Below are 21441 nucleotides of genomic sequence, written 5' to 3'. Positions count from 1 at the left end.
GGGTTTTTAAAAACTTAAAAAGATACTGACAAAAATAAGATGGAATCATATAAACTGCTATTTCCACCCCTCTCCAAAACAACAACAGTAAAAGAAATACCGTACAAATAAAACTTTGTGACTATTATTAGATAGTACGGTTAAAATTCATTGAAATTTATAAAGAACATGTATGCATCTGTTTGCATTTGACTAGTTATATAGTTAATGGATATACATAGACAAAAGACAATTAATGAGGTTGTTCAGAAAATACTTAGTGGAAGGGGTTGGTTATAAAAGGAATTCAATTCACAACATTTGTTGAGCATCTACTGTGTTAGGTACCATTCCAGGTACTGGATTTTCAGAAATGCCCAAAATAAATTTAGATTAATAAAGAGCTCACACTCTAAAAGGGACAGATAACTATGAAATTAACCACAGTAACATGGAGTAGTTTAAGTAGTATTAACAAATTACTGTGAAAGTACAAAATAAATCATATCACTTAGCTAGGTTGGAGAAAGTTTTAGAGAAAAGATGACACTAGAGTTTGGCCTGGAAAGATAAATAGGGTTTCACCACACAATATGTGTCCATTTCCTACACTTCTCTTTCCATCCTGCTGGCATTCCACTTAGTAAAGAATGGGAAAAATCATGGAGGTGTGAAACTGCATCTTCAAGGGTGATGAGTAATCTGATTTGAATAAAGCATAGGATATGTGAAATGTGACATTGGAAAATAGGTTGAGATCATCTTTCAAAAGGCTCCTTACTAAGGAGGTTGAATTTTATAAGTAAAGGGAAGCCATTGAGAATATTAAAGCAGAGAAGCGACATAGATCTTTTAGGAAAATAACTCTTGCAACAGAATGGAAGATGGCTTTATGGAAAGAGGCCAGTAAGAGGAACACTGTAAATAATCTAACCTTGAGCCTATGATGGTCTCAGTGAGGACAACAGTAGTGAGAACAGAGAAGAGGAGTAGATACGAAAAGCATTTAAAAGTGGAATTGGCAGAGTTAAGTGACATTTTACATACAAGTATTAGAAGGGGAAAGGAGTCAAACATGACTCTGTGATTAGTATAACTAGTAGAATGATAATGTCATTGACATAAGGAAGGTGGAAGGAGAAGATTTGTAGATGAAAATGAGTTTAATTTGGAAGCTGCTGAATTTATACTGCCTGCAGGACATCTAGCCTGAAATGCATACCATGCATTTAGAAAACTTGAATCTAAGGAGAGGGGTTGGGAGATGAGATACAGACTTAAGATTTATTAGCATGAAGATGAAATTTGAAGGTATGGTTCTAATCATCTATGGAAGGAGTGGAGGACTTGTGACGAATCCTATGGAAGAAAGAGTAGGGTGGGTGTGTGTTGGGGCAGGGCGGGACGGGGAGCCTGGTAAGAACAGTGAGCAACGTTGGAGGAGAGAGGAAGAATAGTACCATGAAAACAAAAGAGGCTGTTCCAAGAACAAGTAGGCAACGTAGTCCTGCTACAGAGCTGTTAAATGGTATGAAACTTGGGAAAAATCCTTTTGCTAATTTGCAGGTGATATCTGCCAGCGGGGGCTGGGGGGAGGGATCTGTAGACCAATGAGGATAGAAGTCAGATTGTTAAGGAGTATGGGAGGTTAGAATTTGAAAGTAGCAAGTGTGGATTTTTATTTTAAGAAGTGAGAGAGACAGTAAATGGGTCAAGGATAAAAATAAATTAGGAATGTGAGAAGATCATATTTGTGGGCTGAGGAGAACATGCTGGCATATTGGGAAGGATTGTAAATAAGCAGCAGAGAGGAGATGAGTGCTGGAGGTAGGCTCTGAGGGAGATTGGAAAGGATGGGATAAAGAACTCATGGAGAGTTGAGACTTGGAAGAGAAGTACCTTGCACAGATAGATTTTTAAAAGGTTAAAAACAGATGAGACGAAGGGAAAGTAATAGGTGAGTTCATGTCTGTTAGCTTCTGTAGGGACTCAGTGGCACTTACTTTGTCTTATATTTGAGGTTCCCGTGAAAGAGTATTCCCCCAAGAAAAAGATTATGACATTTTAAATAGCTAGTGAAAGCCCAGTTTATAGATAAATATTAGGCTGAAGTGTCAGTTATTGTTGTACTAATGCTCAGTACTCTTCAGTAGAGTTAAAATCTGTATGTCTAATTTGCAACAATAAAATAAAACTTCGAAAAAGCAATAAAGGCATAACTTTTATAGAACTTTTATGATTAAGAATAATACTTTTTCATTTGTAACAAGAGGTAGTTTAATATAGTAGTTAAGAATACAAACACTAGATTTAGCTTTGGGTTTGGATCCTGACTATATCCACTTGATCTAGGCAAATTACTTAAACATCTATGAGCTTTACATTTCTCACCTGTAAATTGGGGATTTTTATAAGTATAAAATTATGTTTATTAAGTACTCAGCACAATTCAATAAATGGTAGCTCTTGATATTAATTACTTTTGTCATCTTTTTTATTTTTTACTTTTTCCAAAAACTTGTGTTAATAAAACATTCTCATATAAAACACACTTATACAACTATTTTTGGTTAAATTTTATATTAGGCTGAAGAACTTACTGGAGAAATTAATGAGATTAAAAATGAGTTATCATCACTTAAAGAAACTCATATTAAGTTACAAGAACATTACAATGAATTATGTCATCAGAAGAAGTTTGAGGAAAACGAGAACTTTCAGGTAAAATTCAAGTGTTTTGTGGTTACAAAACTGAAAGAAATTAGGACCATCACTGATAGTTTTCTTCCTGCTTTATATTTTAAGTGTCTCAAATTTAAAATAGGAGTATAAGCATGTGGTCTATAATACATTTTCAGTTAATTTTTGTGTACAGTATGACATAAGGATTGAGGGTCATTTTTTTGGACATGGATTTCCAGTTCCAACATGTACATTTTTTGAAAAGACATTTTTTTCTCTCATTTTACATTGGTATGTTCTTTGAAAGTTAATTGATCTAATATATGTATAGATCTATTTCTGAATGCCTTATTATGTTCCATTGATTATATGTTCATCATTAAGTCAATATGCAACCCTGCCTTTGTTAGTATAGCTTTGTAAGAAGTTTTAAAATGTGGTAGTGCAAATCCTTCAATTTTTTTTTTTTTTTTCAAAATTGTTTTGGCTCTTCTGCGTTCTTTGCTTTCCATATAATTTTTAGAATCAGTTTGTCAATTTCTAAAAAACAAGTCTGTGGGACTTTGTATTGTGTTGAATCTATAGATTAATTTGTGAAAAATTGACATCTTAACTATTGAGTCCTCCAATTCATGAACATGGCATATGTTTATATTTATTTATTTTTTATTTTTTTTTTTTTTTAAATTTTTTTTTTCAACATTTATTTATTTTTGGGACAGAGAGAGACAGAGCATGAACAGGGGAGGGGCAGAGAGAGAGGGAGACACAGAATCGGAAACAGGCTCCAGGCTCTGAGCCATCAACCCAGAGCCTGACGCGGGGCTCGAACCCACGGACCGCGAGATCGTGACCTGGCTGAAGTCGGACGCCCAACCGACTGCGCCACCCAGGTGCCCCATGTTTATATTTATTTAGACATTCTTTAATACCCCGCAGGAATGCTTTGTCATTTTCATTGTGTAGATCTTTAAAATGTTTGGTGAAATTTATCCCTGAATAATTCATGTTCTAGGATCCTATTATAAACAGTATTTTAAAAATTAATTTTCTAATTGTTTCTTGCTAGTATATAGAAGTAAAATTTGATTTTTGTGCATTGACCTTGTATCCTATTACCTTTTAAATTTATTGTAATGGTAGTTACAATAAACCCAAACCTAACTTTTGGGTTTTCTGTGTACATTGTGTCATCTGTGAATTTAAGGATATTTTTTTCTTTCCTTCTGCTTTGTGTGAATTTTATTTTTTTCTCAATTTATTGCAGTAGTTAAGACCTTCTAGTACAATGTAGAATAAAAGTGGTGACAGTGGGGGTGCCTCGGTGACTCAGCCCATTAAGCGTCCAGCTCTTGATTTTGGCTCAGGTTTGTGGGATTGAGCCCTGTGTTGGGCTCTGTGCTGACAGCTTGGAGCCCGCTTGGGATTCTCTCTCTCCCTCTCTCTCTGCCCCTCCCCAACTCGTGCATGTGCTCTCTCTCTCTCTCTCTCTCTCTTCTTCTCTCTCTCAAAATAAGTAACATTAAAAAAAAAAAGTCATGACAGTGGACTTGCTTTATCTCAGATGGAGAATTTTTAGTCTTTCACCATTTCATATAATGTTAGCTATAGGTTTTTTGTACGTGTTCTTTATCTGATTGAGGAAGTTTCCTTTTCTTCCTAGTTTGCTGAGTTTTTATAATGAATCAGTATTAAATTTTGAGAAATGCTTTTTCTGTATCTGTTGAGATAATCATATTTTTTCTTTATTCTGTCAATATGTTAATATTAACCAATTAATTATATTAATTGATTTCCAAAGTTAAAATAACCTTACATTCCTGGGTCACCTGGTTGGCTCAGTCAGTTAAGCATTCCACTTCGGCTCAGGTCATGATCTCACTGTTCGTAAGTTCAAGCCCCTCATCAGGGTCTGTGCTGACAGCTCAAAGCCTAGAGCCTGCTTCAGATTCTGTGTCTCCCTCCCTCATATGCATTCCTGAAATATGTATTATCTTTTTATATATGGCTGGATGTGATTTGCTAATGGTATATTAAGGATTTTGCATTGATTAGGAATACTGATTTGTATGTTTTGCTTATTTTTTCTTTGTATTCTTTTGGTCTGGTTTTTGTATTAGAGTAATACTGGCTTCATGAGCTAGAATGTGTTCTCTCCTCCTGAAAGAGTATTGTGTAGAATTGGTTTTATCTCTTTACTAAATATTAGATAGAATTTGTTGGTTTGCTCCAGACTTCACGTTGATATTTCCTTGTGATGTTTTTTTGCTGTGTATTCTTTTGCTGTAGTAAGTCTTAGTCATTAGTACAATTGTAGCAGGATTCTCACACATAGAGTTGTGACACTGAGGCTTTTCTTTCCAGGAAGCAACTTTATTCATGTGGGCACCTCTCAGTTTGGTTCATTCCCAAAGAACTGAGCCTTGAACGCCAAGTGGCATAGTTTTTTATATATTTTTACTTCTTTGTCTCCCATATATGGTCACACATTAACATGTAGTCTGATTAAGTGGTCTTAGGTTACAAGGTCGTGAGGGATATTGTCATGTATGCATACCTTGAGGTCTTTCTTTTTTTCTTTCTTTTTTCTTTCTTTTTCTTTCTTTCTTTTCTTTCTTTCTTCCTTTCTCTCTTTTTCTTTCTTTTCTCTCTTTTCTTTCTTTCTTTCTTCTCCCTCCCCTTCCCTCCCCTTCCCTCTCCTTTCCTTTCCTTAGGGAGGGGACCCTACTACACAACTGTATACTGAGTCCTGTGAGTCTTCCTAGCAAATCATGGAACCTGGGGGTAGTCTTGGAGACTTACAACACAATCATTTTTGGTAATTTTTGTCTTTCAAGGAACTTGTCCTTTTCATCTAAGTTGTCAAATTTATTGGCAAAGCGTTGCTCATAATATTCCTTTACTGTTCCCTTTCTCTATCAGATCTATACTGATGTCCCCTCTTTCATTTGTGCGTCCCACCTTTCCCTTCCTCCCATTCCATCTCCTCTTCTTCCTCCTTCAATTTAGCTAGACTCTCAGCTTTGTTTGCCTTTCCAAAGAACCAGGTTTTGACTTCATTGATATCCGTCTCATGTTTGTTCATTTACTATTTCATTGGCTTTTGCTGTTAACTTTATTATGGAGCCTTACTTACATTCTACTTACTTTGGATTTGATGTGGTTTTTTCAGCTCTTTAACATGGACACTTAGATCATTGATTATTGGCCTTTCTTCTTTTCTAGTATCAGCATTTAAAGCTATAAATTGTCCTCTAAACATTGTTACAGCTTCATCCCACAAATTCTGATATGTAGTGGTTTCATTCTAACTTTTTTTAAGTTTATTGGTTTATTTTGAGAGAGACAAAGATAGCACAACTGGGGGAGAGGCAGAGAGAGAGAGGAAGAGAGAGAATCCCAAGCAGGCTCTGGACTGCCAGCGCAGAACCCAATGCGGGGCTTGAACTCATGAAACCATGAGAGCTCATGACCTGAGTTGAAACCAAGAGTCGGACACTTAACCACCCAGGTGCCCCTGTAGTGGTATCATTCTTATTCATATTTTAAAATTCCTTTGTGAGGTCTTCCTTGATCCATGGGAATGGGTGTGAACCATGGTATGGGTATGACCTATAACTGTTAATTTCCAAGTATTTGAGAATGTTCCAAGTATCTTTCTGTTAATGTTTTCAAATATAATATAGTTGTAGTCAGAGGGCATTTTCTGTAAGACTTTTATCCTTTTCAATATAAATATATCCTTTTAAATATAAATATCCTTTTTCAAAAGACTTGTTAGCCAAGCATATTGCCTATCTTGGTGAATATTTCATGTGCTCTTGAAAAGAATGCATATTCTGTTATTTGTCAGTTGAATGTTTTATAAATGTCAGATCAGGCTGATTGATGATGATGTTCAAGTCTTTTCTGTCCTGATCTTTTTTGTGTACTTCTATCAATTAGTGGGAGAAGACTATTGAAATCTTTGTGAATTTATCTTTCCGTTTTTAGTACTGTCAGTTTTTACTTTGTGTGTTTTTAAGCTCTATTATTAGGTGTATATACATTTATGATTGTTATTTCTTGATTAACTGATCCATCTTTATCCTAGTAATATTTCTTATCTTGAAGTCTATTTTGTATAATATTAATGCAGCTGTTCCATCTTTTATGGGTAGTGTTTGCATTATATATCCTTTTCATCCTGTTACTTTTTCAGTGGGAATATTCATAATTTCTTTATGTTGAGTAATAACATGAGAAAGTCTGGGGTGCCTGGGTGGCTCAGTTGGTTAAGTGTCCGACTTCGGCTCAGTTCATGATCTCACAGTTCGTGAGTTTAAGCCCCACATCAGGCTCTGTGCTGACAGCTCAGAGCCTGGAGCCTGCTTCAGATTCTGTGTCTCCCTCTATCTCTCTGCCCCTGCCCTGCTCACACTCTCTCTCAAAAAGTGAATAAACATTAAAAAAAAAAAAATCAACATGAGGAATTTTTATATTTTCTTTTTGAGAACTGTTTCTTATATATATATTTTTTTATTGTGGTAAAATATACATAAAATTTACTAAAACTCTATGTGTGCAGTTCAGTGGCATTAAGTTCATTAATAAATGGGCATGGGCATGGTTGTGTACTAATAAATTATATTTCCAAAAACAGTAGGCCAGATTTGGCCCACTGGCCATAGTTTGTCAACTACTTTTCTAGAGCTTAATTGAACATAGTCTGTTTTCAAAATTATGTTAAATTCTTTGGTTAGTAAGAAGTTTACAATACTATATCCTCATTTTCTTTTACTCAGTCTTTGTGTTATTTTTATAATACACTTTTACATATGTTATCAACTCCACCATATATTATTTTATTTAGTTTAATTTTATTTTTTTAATTAAAAAATTGTTTTTTCATGTTTATTTACTTTTGAGAAAGAGACAGAGACAGAATCCGAGTTGGGGAGGGGCAGAGAGAGAAGGAGATGCAGAATCTGAAGCAGCAGGCTCCAGGCTCTGACCTGTCAGCAGAGCCTGATGCGAGGCTTGAACTCATGGACCATGAGATCATGACCTGAGCCAAAGTCAGACGCTTAACCAACTGAGCCACCCAGGTGCCCCAATTTTTTTTTTAATGTTTATTGTTGAGAGAGAGAGAGTGTGTGAGCAGGGGAGGGGCAGAGAGAGAGAGAGACAGAATCTGAAGCAGGCTCCCAGCTCAGAGCTGTCAACACAGAGCCTGATGTGGGGCTTGGACCCATGAATAGCGAGATCATGACCTGAGCCAAAGTCAGATGCTTAACGGACTGAGCCACACAGCCCTGTTATTTCATTTTAAATTGTTAATTACCTGGTTAAGAAAATTAAGAATTAGAAAATGTCTTTTTGTTTTTTTTAATTAAGTAGGCTCCACGACCCTGAGAGATCAAGAGTCACTGCTTCACTAAGCCAGCCAGGCACCCAAAAAATCAGAGAAAATATCTTTTATATTCACTCATATTTGCCATTCCTGGCCCTCTTTATTCACTTCTGTAGATCCAGGTTTCTACCTGGTATCCTATTGCTTAAGTTTGAAGAACTTCCTTTAATTGTGTGTGTGTGTGTGTGTACGTGTCTGTTTGTGTGTGCGTGCACAGGTGCATCTGGGTGAGGAATTTTCACAGCTTTTGTCTGGAAAAATGTTTATTTCTCCTTAATCTTTAAAGGGTATTTTCACTGGATATAAAATTCTAGATGGACAATACTTTTCTTTCATTAATTTGAAGATGCTGTTGCACTGTTTTCTTGCTTACGTTGCATCTGGCAAGAAGTCTACAGTTATTATATTCACATCCTCTTTGTAAGTGTTTTTGTTTGTTTTTTTTTTTTATCTCTGGTGTACCTTGGTTTGGTTATTTTGTTTGGGATTTGTGGAATGAATTCTTGAATCTGTAGATTTATAGTTTTCATTAAATTTAGAGGATTTTTGGTCATTACTTCAGATTTTTTTTCTGTCCCCTTCCTTTCCTTTTATGGGACTTCAACTACACATGTTAAACTAGCAGGATAAACATCCCACAGGTTACCAGGTGCTGCACATCTTTTTCTTTTTTCTCTCACTTCTTCTATTGGGGTTTTCTATTTTTTCTGTGTCCTGAAGTCCAATTATCTTTTGTTCTATTTTGTTTAATCTGTTGTTAAGCCTATCCAGTGAGTTTTTATTTCAGATACTGTATATATCATCTCTAGAATTTCCACTTCTTTTGTGTGTGTGGGGGGGGTATATATTTTTTATTATATTCATGTTGTTGTCCTTTAAATCCTTGAACATTTATAATAGTTTAAAATTTTGTTTGCTAAATCCATCATCTCTGTCATTTGTTTCTGTTGACATTTAAAATTACAACTCAGTGGCATTAATTAGAAGTATAGAGTTGTGCAATCTTCACCATTTCCAGGATTTTATCATCATCCCAAACCAAAACTGTGTAACCATTAACCAGTGACCCCCAACTTCCCTCTCTCCCCAGCTCCTAATAACCTCTAGTTTACTTTCCAACTCTATGAATTTGCCTATTCTGTATATTTTATGTAAGTGTAATTGTGTAATACTTTTCCTTTTTGTCTGACTTATTTCACCTAGCATAAAGTTCTCAGAGTTGACCCGTGTTGCAGCATGTATTAGAACTTTATTCCTTTTACAGCAGAATAATATTCCCTTGTATGGATATACGATGTTTTGTTTATTCATTCATCTGTTAATGACACTTGGGTTTTCACCTTTTGGCTATTGTGAATAACACTCTTTTGAACACTGACGTACAGCCATCTGAGTCTCTGTTTTCAGTTTTGGGGGGTATATATCTAGGAGTGGATTTGCTGAGTCATATGGCAATTCTATAATAAACATTTTGAGGAACTGCCTTGTTTTAACTCAAAGAGTGGATGTCTTTCTAAGTCAGTTGAAATTGACATATCACAGTTCCTGTGCCATAAATAATTTATACAGTCCTTTACTGTAGGACATCCTTGTACAAATTTTCTGTACTTTTGCAATTATTTCGTTAGGATAAATTTCCAGAAACAGTTTTGCTGGGTCAAAGAGCTTGTTTACTTATAGTTTTGACACATACTGCCTTCCAGAAAGATTGTACCAATTTATACTCCCACCAACTACATATAAAAGTACCTGTATACCCAAACTCGAATACTTTTATCAGTTAAAAAAAAAACTGTTTTTAATTTATTTGGGGAGGGGGGGAGAAGGGAGAGAGGGAGAGAGAGACAGAGACAGAGGATCTCAAGCAGGCTCGGCACTGACAGTGCAGAGCCCAATGCAGGGCTCAGACTCACAAACTGTCAGATCATGACCTAAGCCAAAATCAAGAGTCAGATGCTTATTAACCCACGAGCAACCCAGGTGCCGTTACTTTTATCAGTTTTTATTTACATTTTTATTAAACATATTTTCATGTGTGTCAGTTACATTTGAGTTACTAGTATATATATTCCCATTTACAAGTACACACAAAAAAACTTTTTGATCCTATGTCCATCTCTAAATACGTCTGTTTTCCCCTGTAGAGTCAAGTTTCTTCAAAGAGTGGTCTAAACTCATACCCTTTAGTTCCTTCCTTCCCATTTATTCATCCTTCAACATAGGGCAATCTGGCTTCACCCCTCCCACCCCATCCAATGGATGGACACTACTTCCAATGGACATTTTTCAGTCCTTTTGATAATACATTGATACTGTCTCCTTGAATACCCGTTCTCCTTTTCTTCTACCATATTTTACTCCTCTGTGTTTCTCCCTCTCAAGCTTCTCTTTAAAGTGGAAATAATAGTTATTCTTACCATTAATTAAGCAACCATGAGTTATATGCTTTATAAACAGAATTGAATTTATTCTCCTAACTACCATATTGTTTTTTGTCAATCTCCTTTGCTGATTTTTCCTGCAATGGTTTTCATTAGCTGGACATATTTTCCCCCCTCAAAATATACTCTTATTAGTTTCATCAACTTGTACATCTTCTGTTGCCATCTATCCATGATTTTCAAATATACACTTCCAGGTAAATTTTCTTTCATAAACGCCAGATACATGTATCTAAATGTTCATTAGACTTCTCTACTTTAATATCTTCCTAACCCTTCAAACTCAGCAAGTTCAAACAACCCATATTTTCCTCCAAATCTGCTACTAACTCCTGTTTTCTAGCTGAGTAAATAACATCCATTCACCTATGGTGAATCTGAATTCTGTAACCTGAACTCTGTAAATCAATCTGGACTCTCCTTCTTATCATTCATCAAGTCCTATTGATTAGCTTGTAAATACTTCTTGTATCTATTCAGTTCTTCATCTTTACTGCTATCACATGGACTGTGACACTATGGCACTCTTCTGATGCATCGCTGTCTCATGTTGTCTCCCTTTAATTCAGTATTTTTCAGACTTCTATGCACAGCCTACTAGTGGTCATGGAAATTAGTGATTTGTGGCCAGTACTCTTTAAAAAATGAAATAAAGTGCATATAAAACATAATGCATCACATTAAGAGTAGACATTATTTGGTGTGCTTGCTGTTGTAAAACATTTATTTCTCATTGCAGGTTTTAGTCAACGAGTTTGAAACATTATTCTTGATGCTGCAGCCAGAATGGTCTTTTCAGTCAGATGTTACTTGTCTAAAACCATTCAGTTGTCTTCCTGAAACTCCTCAGCATCCTATATTTGGCCCTTAATGACCTGGGCATAACATCCCAAGCCTCATTTCTCTCCATTCTCCCGGTGTCCAAGCTCTAGCTGAAGTAAATCATGAGTAGTTCCACGTAAAGACTATACTCTTGCTTGCTTTTAAGCATCTGTATATGCCATGTTTTCCCTGGAGTGCCTTCTTATCCCCATCTATATTATTTCTTTTCCTATCTTCCCCACTGGATTGTGAGTTTTTTGAAGCTAGGGACTATGTTGTTCATCATTGTATCCCAAAGCCTAGTGCAGTGCTTCCATGGAACAAGTGCTGAATATACAGGGGGTTGAATTGATTCATTATTTTAAAGATGCATAAAAATACCAAACACTCAAAACAATTTGCTTGCCATGACTACTTTGCTTTTTAATAAGAGTGGTTCTTTTATTATATATGTGAAATTTCATAATAATGTGGAATGCATGTTTGAAAACATCAAAGGGTCTCAATTTTGTTTAAATATGATAGACTATACAAAATGTAGTTAAAGTGATCTTGTTACAAAAAGTATTACTGGGGCGTCTGGGTGGCTCAGTCAGTTAAGTGTCTGACTTCAGCTCAGGTCATGATCTCTAAGGCTGGTGAGTTCAAGCCCTGCGTCACGCACTGTGCTGACAATTCAGAGCCTGGAGCCTGCTTTAGATTCTGTGTCTCCCTATTTGCCCCTCCCCCGCTTTCTTGCGCTCCCCCACACGTGCTCTCTCTCAAAAATAAACATTAAAAAAAATTAAAAAGTAGTATATTAAACTTAGTAAAAAAAATAATTTGGCTTTTAAATAGAAATTGCTGAATGGTTGACTTGAAACAGATTCCACTTTTACCAGCAAAATTTGTTCAAATGTCTTATACTTTTTAACAATATGTTTTTTACATTAGAGGTATTTTTTCCATGTTACTTTAGAATCTTCCAGAAGTAAATACTAAAAACAGTGAAGTGTCAATGGAAAAACCAGAAAATACTATCATACAGAAATGTAATTCTGGACAAGAAATAAAGACAGACACTATGAGTTTTTGTTCAGATACTAACTACAGAGAAAAGGAGGAGAAGAAAGACCCATTTATAGAAATAATAGAAGGTAACCTAACACATTGATATTTTCTAATTTGATGTATTGAGAGCCCCACCCCCACCTTTTCTCCTACAAATAAAGGATCTGTCAAAGTGCTGTGTTAGGCCATCTATGGAATTTAGGGGAATATCAGTTATATATAGTCTTTGAGGATCTTGTACTGTATCTGAAGAAATACTTTTTCATTTGTGTAGGTCTTAAGACAGGCTTCTTTTGAGATGTCATTTACAGTCAATATTTTGGGGGAAAATTACATTCCTGTCTTCCCTAATCACTTACTCCATGGCGTTTTGCATTATGGTTTCTGCCTTCACTGCCTTGGGGAGTGTGTTCTCTGAGCTACCCATAACCTGATAATCAGACCTGGAACACTTTCCTTAGTTCAAAAGACCTTTCTGTAACCATTGAAGTAATTTACTAATTTGTCTGTCTTGAAAAAGAGTTGTTTAAAGACCATAAACTTATTGTATGAACATGTTCAAACCTAGGCTGAACAACCACTTGGTGGAGATGTTGTAGAGAGAATGAATGGACTAAAATCCTTCAAATCCTGAATTTTGTATTCTAGGTTATTTTAACTATACAGAAAATTTAAAATCTATGGTTAAAACCCAGATGAATAAAATAAGTATTCTCAACATTTGCCCAAAAGTATCCAACAATTTTTAAATACTTAGAAGGTAATGATCAAGTGACAACTGACAGTCTTGAAGAAATCAGCTAGCAATTCTGGATCGTAGATAGTGATAAAAAGAAAACCACAGGCCTAAAATGGAATCACTTGTATTAAGAACCCAATGTCAGCAAGCCTTCAGTACCTAAGCAAACTGGTTTCAACCCCCAGGAATATAACATTTAACCAGTTAACCTGGAATTTCCTGGTCAGCAATAAGAAATCTGGTAGGCCCCTTTCCCATTAGGAGAGTGACTTTGCCTAAAACAATGGATTCTTTGGTAATAATTTTCTTTTTTCCACTCATTCTCTTTTAAAACCTTTCCTTTTCTATAGTTCAGTGGGGCTTCTATTTGCTAGGTGGAATGCAGATTGAATGGATCATTTAATGAAGCCAGTTAGATCTTCAGACTTCCTTGGTTAAATTTTTGTTTGACAGTAGTAACAGAAATTAGAGTCTAACTTGTTAGGATAAATTCATTTTTATCGACTCAGCTGTGTGTACATGGAATTGTACTGTATGCTCAAAAGGAAGTGTAATAGACTAGAGAACTAAAAACCATTTTGTAATATCCTCAACCTATTTGCCCCTTTTTAAACCAAAAATGCTTTTGTTGTTATGAAATAAAAATTTAATATGAGGAGAGCCGAAAATATTTAGCATGCTAAATATATGACAAAGATAACTCAACATTTAGGTAAAACTGGTGTTTTGTGTAATGGCCAATGAAATACTTAAGACTAAATATGTTTTTATAAAAATAGGTCGTACATTTTGTCTTATAAAAGCAGGCTTTAGTGTGTAATATAAAAATTTACTGTATTCTCATCATGACAGATTTACAGCTTTTTGAAAAAAGCTCCAAGAATGAAAGTGATCCTGCTATACCTCAGGATGAAAATCAAAGTGAAGTCTCCCTAAGCAAAACCCCCTGCATAGAAAAAGAACTAATCAGTCAAGGACAAACCTTAAATGTTACAGACCTTAGAAAAGCAGTTACTTCAGAAAAAAAAGACAAGGTGCATTTGGAAAAAGACAATGATTGTACAGAATTTAAGTCACCAAACAATTCATGTTTAATGGCAGATAGATCGACAGAAACAGAAAAGATACACCTAGAAAGAACTGAAAGATCTGATCTTCACTATGCAGATATCCACCTGGAGGTTGAAAATACCAGAACATCATCTAACAATATCTTAAATGAGATGTCTCACCATACAAATCAAAAGAAAGATGGTTCTGAAGATGAACCATTCAAACAATTCAGATTGCTTCCAGGGATTCAAGAAAATGCCACGGAGAAGGAAATTCCAAATAGTGACCAAACCGGAGCAGATCTGGATTCATCTCTAAATGTAAAAAATCCTGTTCAGTGTCAGAAATACAGTTTGCAGGATTCAAGTAATGTTATGTTAGATGATAAACAATGTAAAATAAACCAAATGCAACTGTTAAGTAAAAAAAGTGAGTGCAGTGTATTGCCATTTAAACAAACTTCAGTTTTTCGGCAAATCTGTAACGATACCTCAGAGAAACCAGAACTACCTATTTCCTCTGATACAGCAGTTAACCACCCCATTTCATCTGCTTTCAGTGATAATTTGAAAGTACTTAAGAATGCAAATAAAAATGTTAATATTATGCCTACATCGGTGAAACCCAACTCAAGCCCTAGGGAAAGAACTGTATGGAAAAATCTGAATGATATGGACACTAGTCAACTAAAGAACTGTTTGGGATGTTTAGAAAACAGTGTCACCATTTCCCATCTCCAGATTAACAATGAGAACGTACATAGTTCACAAGCCAAAGACATGAAAACGGCTATTCCTACAAAAACTTCCACAGAAATACAGTTTTCCAATAAAGAGAGTCAGATTGATGAGAATCAGATAACTGAAGCTACAAAAAATGACCTCTTCCTTTTTGTGAATGTTAATGAAAGACAGCATACATTGTTAAATAATACAGAGAAAACAGAGTCATTAAATGACATCGTTTCAGGAGAAATTTACAGTGAAGGACAGCTGGAAGAATCATGTTCATTTCACATAAAGCCATCTGGAGATTTAGTAAACAGAAGTGGAAGGTCAGCCTTTGATCTTTCAACTTCAGATAAAAAAACTGAGAAAATTCCAGTATATGTGAATTTTTTAGACCCCAGTCCTTGGTCAAAAGTAAATCAAATTGAAAGTCAAACACTGAGCACTTCAACCTCTAGCATTCCTTTGTTGCTGCAGGAGAGACCAACAGGCCCATCAGAAAACAAAAATATGGTTTCAGTGACACTTTGCAAAAATGTTGATGATATCAGGAAGGATACTGGCCCAGGTAAAAAAAAAAAAAAAAAGTTTAGGTTTTCTTTTAAAATTTGAATTTCTACTCCTTATCCTTGATAGTCTGCAAACCATTATGTTTCAAATGAAACCATTTCGTTTAAAAACTGCCTAAACCTAAAATACAGAATACTCCATATATGTATGTAGGTAAAAGTGGGAAAGGTTTTCCTTAAACATAAGTGGGACTTTTCACCTAAATCTGAGCCACTAGTATCAACAGGTACTGAGGTGCACACGCATATTGCAGATTAAAAAAAAAATGTCCTCAAGGAACTGGAAACAGCAGAAATGAACACAGGCCCTGGTCATTAATTTTAAATTAGGAACAACTACCTAATTGGGAGTCAAGTTGTTCCTAAGGCTTCTGCCAGTGGGCATGTTTATTCCTTTTCATTCTATACTGAAAAAACTTCCTTCCCTCACTTGCTTCCCCGAATTTTCTACTGCTTTCCTTAATTTTTCTTTTAGCTGTCCCTTCACTAGTACTAGAATCCAGCTTTGTCTTCATTTTACAAGTATTGTTGAGGTATAACATTAATACATTTCAGATCATTGATATTTGTCACTGAAACACTTTAAATGGAATCCCTTAATTATGTACCAATATTAAAACATTCAAACGTTATTTCAGAGAATAGTGTATTCTAACCACCACATGAAATAACATTATGTCCAAGTCTTGCTTTATAAAAATATTCTAGAATAAAAAAATAGGGGAGAGGTAGATGAACTACATATGACTTAATAGTGATGGGTGTTGGGAGCCGGGTGATGGTACAAGGTTCATACTCTTTTTGTGTATCTGAAATTCTTCCCACTAAAAATATTTAAAAATAGAAATATACCACATATCATGGATAAGTGCTGTACAAATGTAATTTGAACGACAGTTTATGAAAAAAAATCTTTTGCTAACAGCAATCTCACAAAGTTACGGAGGTTGTTAAAGATATTCTCAGAATTATTTGTAAATATATTATAAACTAATTTATTTGCTGGTTTAACAGTATGCGTTTAGACCCATTAAAGTAATGCAGATTACAAGGAAAGCTCTGAATGGCCCTCAGAGCTAGCTAATAGGCTTCTTTTAAAAAGACAACTGATAGAACTTTGAAGAAAAACTGGGAATTAAAAGCAAAATGAAGTGTATCAGGTTTACCAGCATAAATGGAGAAGTAATGTAGGGAAAAACAGAAAACACCAAAAACTGTAAAAACTTCCTTTCCTAATAAAATGTAGTAACTTCAGATTCCATTAATTTTGAATCTGTTGAATGCTGCAATTAGTCAAGTGCTGTTAGTGAAGGGGCTAATCTTCAATCTCTGTGATATAAATAAGGATGGAATGGGAGAGATCTAAAATTCTGTAGAAATTCAGCTTGTAAAATGTCCACTCATAAAAGATACAAGTGTCTTTTAACCTTCAAAGCTGACATGTCTCTCTAAATCATTTTTACCTATTTATTAAATTCCAGTGATCCCTACTAGACAGCCCTTTGTTGGGCTTCTTACTGTGGCTCATTTCTTTAAATATATTTCATAAATACGACTTTTAGTTGATTCAGACTTTTCCCATTAATCTGAATTGTAAGATGCTCACTTCATATAAATGTTTACCTCTGTGGCAATGCAATAACCAGTGGAAGAAGGATAACGTTTTATGTGAGTTACGTTATGTTAGAAGGTATTTATGCCATTTCACACATTTTAACATGAAATCAGGTTTTAGAAAGCAGCAATAAAAAATGTTTTCTGAAATGAAATGCCTATGTGTATTAACAGCAAAGTCAATGTAAACTATAAAATGTTAAAAATAAAATAGAAATAGTTACTTTCTAAATACAAAAGCATAGATAGGATCAGAGAAAAACAAGTTCAGTCACTAAAACGAGTGTCTGGAGAATAAAATTCAGTTGTTGCCATTTCCTCTTTGTCAACCAGATACTACCAGCATTAACAGAGTTGCTGACACTTTGAATAGCTCAAGTATCCATCCAGATCCCAAGGGAGAGCCCAGCAAAGAGAGGAATGCAATTGCAAAGACTTTTTACGATTCTTCTTTTCCCACAGAACACGTAAGTCAATTAAAAATATTGCTGAGCAGACCTTAGTGAGCTAATTCTACAGATATGTGTAGAACTGTATGCATCTGGATGCTTTAAGACCTAACTGATCTCCAAAATAATATGAAGAGGGCAACATGGCACCATTTTTCACAATTAAGGTTGATGGAAAACAGCAGGAAAAAGTCACAGTGCATAAATCAAATAGATATAATCCAGCCTGTTTGGGGAAGGACAGTGTGAGGTAGTGTATTATGTATCTACTTCTATTTTTTTAGTCACCTAAATTTAGGAGTAGTGGCATTTGAGCATTTAAAATTTTCTTAATAAAAGATGCCTTAAAATAATCCAATCAATTAAATTCCATTGTTCTTGACATTGCTTAAGTAATTACATCATTTTGAGAAACTACTGCAAAGGAATTTCTTTTAAATTACTTCGGTTAGAAGACAGTATGAGAAAGGATCAAATATCCTTAATATATAATATCAAATAGGAATATGTATGTGTGTGTATGCATATACATTTGTAGACATTACATGGCTCCAAGAGTCCATTTGTCATATGAAAAGCAAGCACAGCTGACCAGTTTGGGGGCAAAATTTTTAAGTTACTATTATCTCAGAGTACAAAACTTTAGCATGAAAAAGGCTGTATTGTTCAAAATCTAAAAAAACAGGCAATTCTAGGTGTTAACCCCTAAAAAGTATAACGTAAAAAGGTTTGGCAAGATCACTTACAGAAAAAAATCAACTACATGGGGACAGATTTTAAAACCATCGTGTATTTTTTTTAATTTTAGAAGTACATATTAAATAACTTTCTCTTTAGCACCTATAAACTAAAAATTGTAGTACTAACACAGCATTAACAAGTAACAACTTTTAACAATGTATTTTATTTTTTATTTTAAATAGGGAAAGTGCGCACATGAGGGGTAGAGAGAGAGAATCTTAAGCAGGCTCCATGCTCAGAGAGGAGCCCTACTCAGGGCTCAATCCTGCAACCCTGGGATCATGACCTGAGTCAAAATCAAGAGGTGGGTGCTCAACTGACTGAGCAACCCAGGGGCCCCTTACTTTCCTTTTTTAATTAAATTATTTAAATTTTAAAAAGGGAGCCCAGGCTGAAAAAGGCGGCTAGTAATCTGGCTCAGGGCAATTTTAGGCCTAAGAGTAGATCTTTTAGGCAGAAAGAGGAGGTAAAAAGGTAATGATTTTTTAGGAAAGGAAGGAGTAAAGATATGTAGCAACATCTCTGGAACTAGAATTACTGCTATAGGCTGCAAAACCTCTGTAAGTCAAATTCGGACAAGTTTTGCTAAATGTAAACTTTACGCTCCATCTTGCTTCTCCAGCCTATCCCTGCTCCTGCCCCTCCCACCAAGTAGGCAGTTAAGGGGAAAGAAACTAAAGTAGTTATGTGTAAATGTCTTTTTCCTCTCCATCATCAAGATAAAAAGTCAAAGAATAACGAAAATCAGGTAATTTATACTTGATGACAAATGCACCAAACTGCATCACACTGTGATGGCAAGAACAGGTTAAAATTAGGTACCATCAGTGAGTTTATCTCAACATCAGCAACTAAATTTAAATTTGATTGCTTTCTCTGCATCTATTCTCTGTATTGCATGGATGACCTACAGTCATTTTGGCCCTGTGAGCTAAATGACATATGTTGGGCACTTTTACATTCAAGACATTATCAGAAATACACATTTATGTACATTTTTTTTATCCATTACCAGTTACTCTACAGTAGCATTTTGCAACTAAATGGTGCTAAGAGTGAGGCCACAAAACTTAAATGACTTGCCTGTGGTCTCCTGGCAGTCCTGTGCTGATACTTTTGTTTTCATATGTTATTTCATAAAAACATAGGCAATCAAACTATGACATCACGTCACTGCAAGGAACAAAGGCTAAGATTACAAGAGGACTGGTGGCTGACTGTAGAATTCTCAGGAGCCAAACAGACCCATCCAGAAGGAGCAACTCTTGGGAAAGGGAGGTTAAATGTAAACAGTTAAGCTCATTTAAGAATTATTACTCTGTAATCTTGCTTTGAAAATGTTATGCATATGCCACCTTTTCCAGTCAAAGTGGGAGATTTTAATGTAAGGCAGTACTCGAAGATCTTCACAAAGATCTATGAACAAATGACATTCATTATAGCCTAATTTATAACTGAGCATTTCCCACCAACTTAAATGTTCAACATATTAAATTATGGAACATGGAATATAATGGAGCGATGTTGTTAACTTTTTAAGAGCAGAGGAAAATACTAAAAATATTTTTAACACAAAACAGAAAAAGACAGAAATATGATCCAGATTTTAAAAGTGTATATATACACAGAAGAGAGACCAGAATATTTACATCAAAATGTTTAATGGTACTTGGGATTTTAGGTAATTTTAATGTCATTCTTATCCTGTTCTTCATTTCTAAAATATGTGACTTTTTATCAGAAGATTTTATCTGGAATCCAAGAAGACCATCAAAGATTTATTTTTCTTCAGGAAATTAACTCAAATTTATTTTTGTGCAGCCACTGACAATGGTTTATGAGAAATTTTAAAGACTGAGGAAATAGCCCACGAGGGAAAAACCAAGATCTAAAATTCTATAGAATGATCAAATACACTAAAAATAGAAAAAAGATAGTAGCAAACAATACCAAAATGTGTTGACTGGTCTCCCTGGATAGATTACTAATGAATTTGATTTCTTTATACTTTTTCCTCTATTTTCTAAACTTCCAATAATTATCAGAAAAAAAATCTTACAATTAAAAACTTACATAATTTTTAAACACAGTATTAGAGTATTAGAAGTATGATCCAATGCAGTGCCTTGGAAACATGCCAACTTCCAAATACCTCACTGTTCTTTCCTGTTTGTCCAACAGTGGTGCTCTGAAGCATGAGAGGAAACATGAAGTAAAAGGCAGTTTTTATAAGGCAGTCTACCTCTGTTAGCATTTTATTTTTAATTTTCTCCTGGTTTTGATAGAAGATACAAAACATAGACATGTTTGGGAAGGGAAGGGGAGTAGCAGACAAAACAGATTTTTATCTGTAATTGTTTTAAGTATCTTCTTTCAGTGTAAGCTTAAGACCTTTTAGAAAAGGTTCATGGTAGTACTGGGCTCTATTAGGGATCTTAAGGAGCTACTACATAGACCTAAGCCTCCACATTCACATTTTATTGTTTTTTTGTGCCAAATTAAGGTAGTTGCTGAAAATTAACCAAGAAAAATGATGGCTTTATCACATAGTCATAATTGCACAGCCTTAAGGATTTTAACTCTTGTTGATGACTTTAAAAAATGAGTAATTTCAACACTAAGTAAAATAAGTTTGGTCTTTCCTAGGTGAAAATAAAGCCTCTGAAATCAACTCTGCCACAAAGCCATTTTCAGGCAATCAAGATTAAAGATACTACCAATGTGGCTGCATCATCTCCTGGTGAAGAGGACTGGCAGAGCCTGGAAACAAATCAAGTTAATGAAATCAAAAAGTTCCTAAGCTTAGAAAATGACAACCACCCTAAGAAAAGAAAACCAGAAGAGATGCTGGAAAAAATGACAGAGTAAAAGGACTTTGATAAATGCTTTCAAGTAGTGAATGGACTTAATTGAAATATCAATCATATGGTTTTGACTAGAACAGAATGTTACACTTCAAGCTTTACAGTTACACACACTTTTCCAATTTCTTTTCATGTGATGAAATTATGTTTTTTTGCAAATGCTTCATCTAAGGTAGCTAAGATTGCTTGGTAGCATCCAATTCCCCTCAAGAAAATGTGCTCTCCTCTGTACATCCTTTTACCAAAAAGCTCTTGTTGCACCTTCAACCCCTTTCCTTGCAGAACACAACTTCCGTATTATACAAGATAGGTGGTGAC

The 21441-nt window shown here is 35.0% G+C and overlaps 1 protein-coding gene across 1 annotated transcript in view; it reads left to right on the top strand.

Moving 5' to 3' along the window:
- The window catches only part of CCDC73 (coiled-coil domain containing 73), a 127195-nt gene extending 105809 nt beyond the window's left edge, over positions 1-21386 (top strand). Inside the window, exons 13-17 of the mRNA XM_058688564.1 lie at positions 2566-2700; positions 12275-12452; positions 13958-15454; positions 17403-17536; positions 20906-21386. Of these exons, the coding sequence (XP_058544547.1) occupies positions 2566-2700; positions 12275-12452; positions 13958-15454; positions 17403-17536; positions 20906-21127 (2166 nt within the window). The 3' untranslated portion in view covers positions 21128-21386. The remainder of the gene's footprint in view (positions 1-2565; positions 2701-12274; positions 12453-13957; positions 15455-17402; positions 17537-20905) is intronic.
- The last annotated feature ends 55 nt before the right edge of the window (positions 21387-21441 follow it).

Source organism: Neofelis nebulosa, chromosome 10 (genome assembly GCF_028018385.1).
Source record: "Neofelis nebulosa isolate mNeoNeb1 chromosome 10, mNeoNeb1.pri, whole genome shotgun sequence".
NCBI lineage: Eukaryota > Metazoa > Chordata > Mammalia > Carnivora > Felidae > Neofelis > Neofelis nebulosa.
Note: the sequence above shows the minus strand (reverse complement) of the source record. Positions and strands in the feature narration are given on the sequence as shown.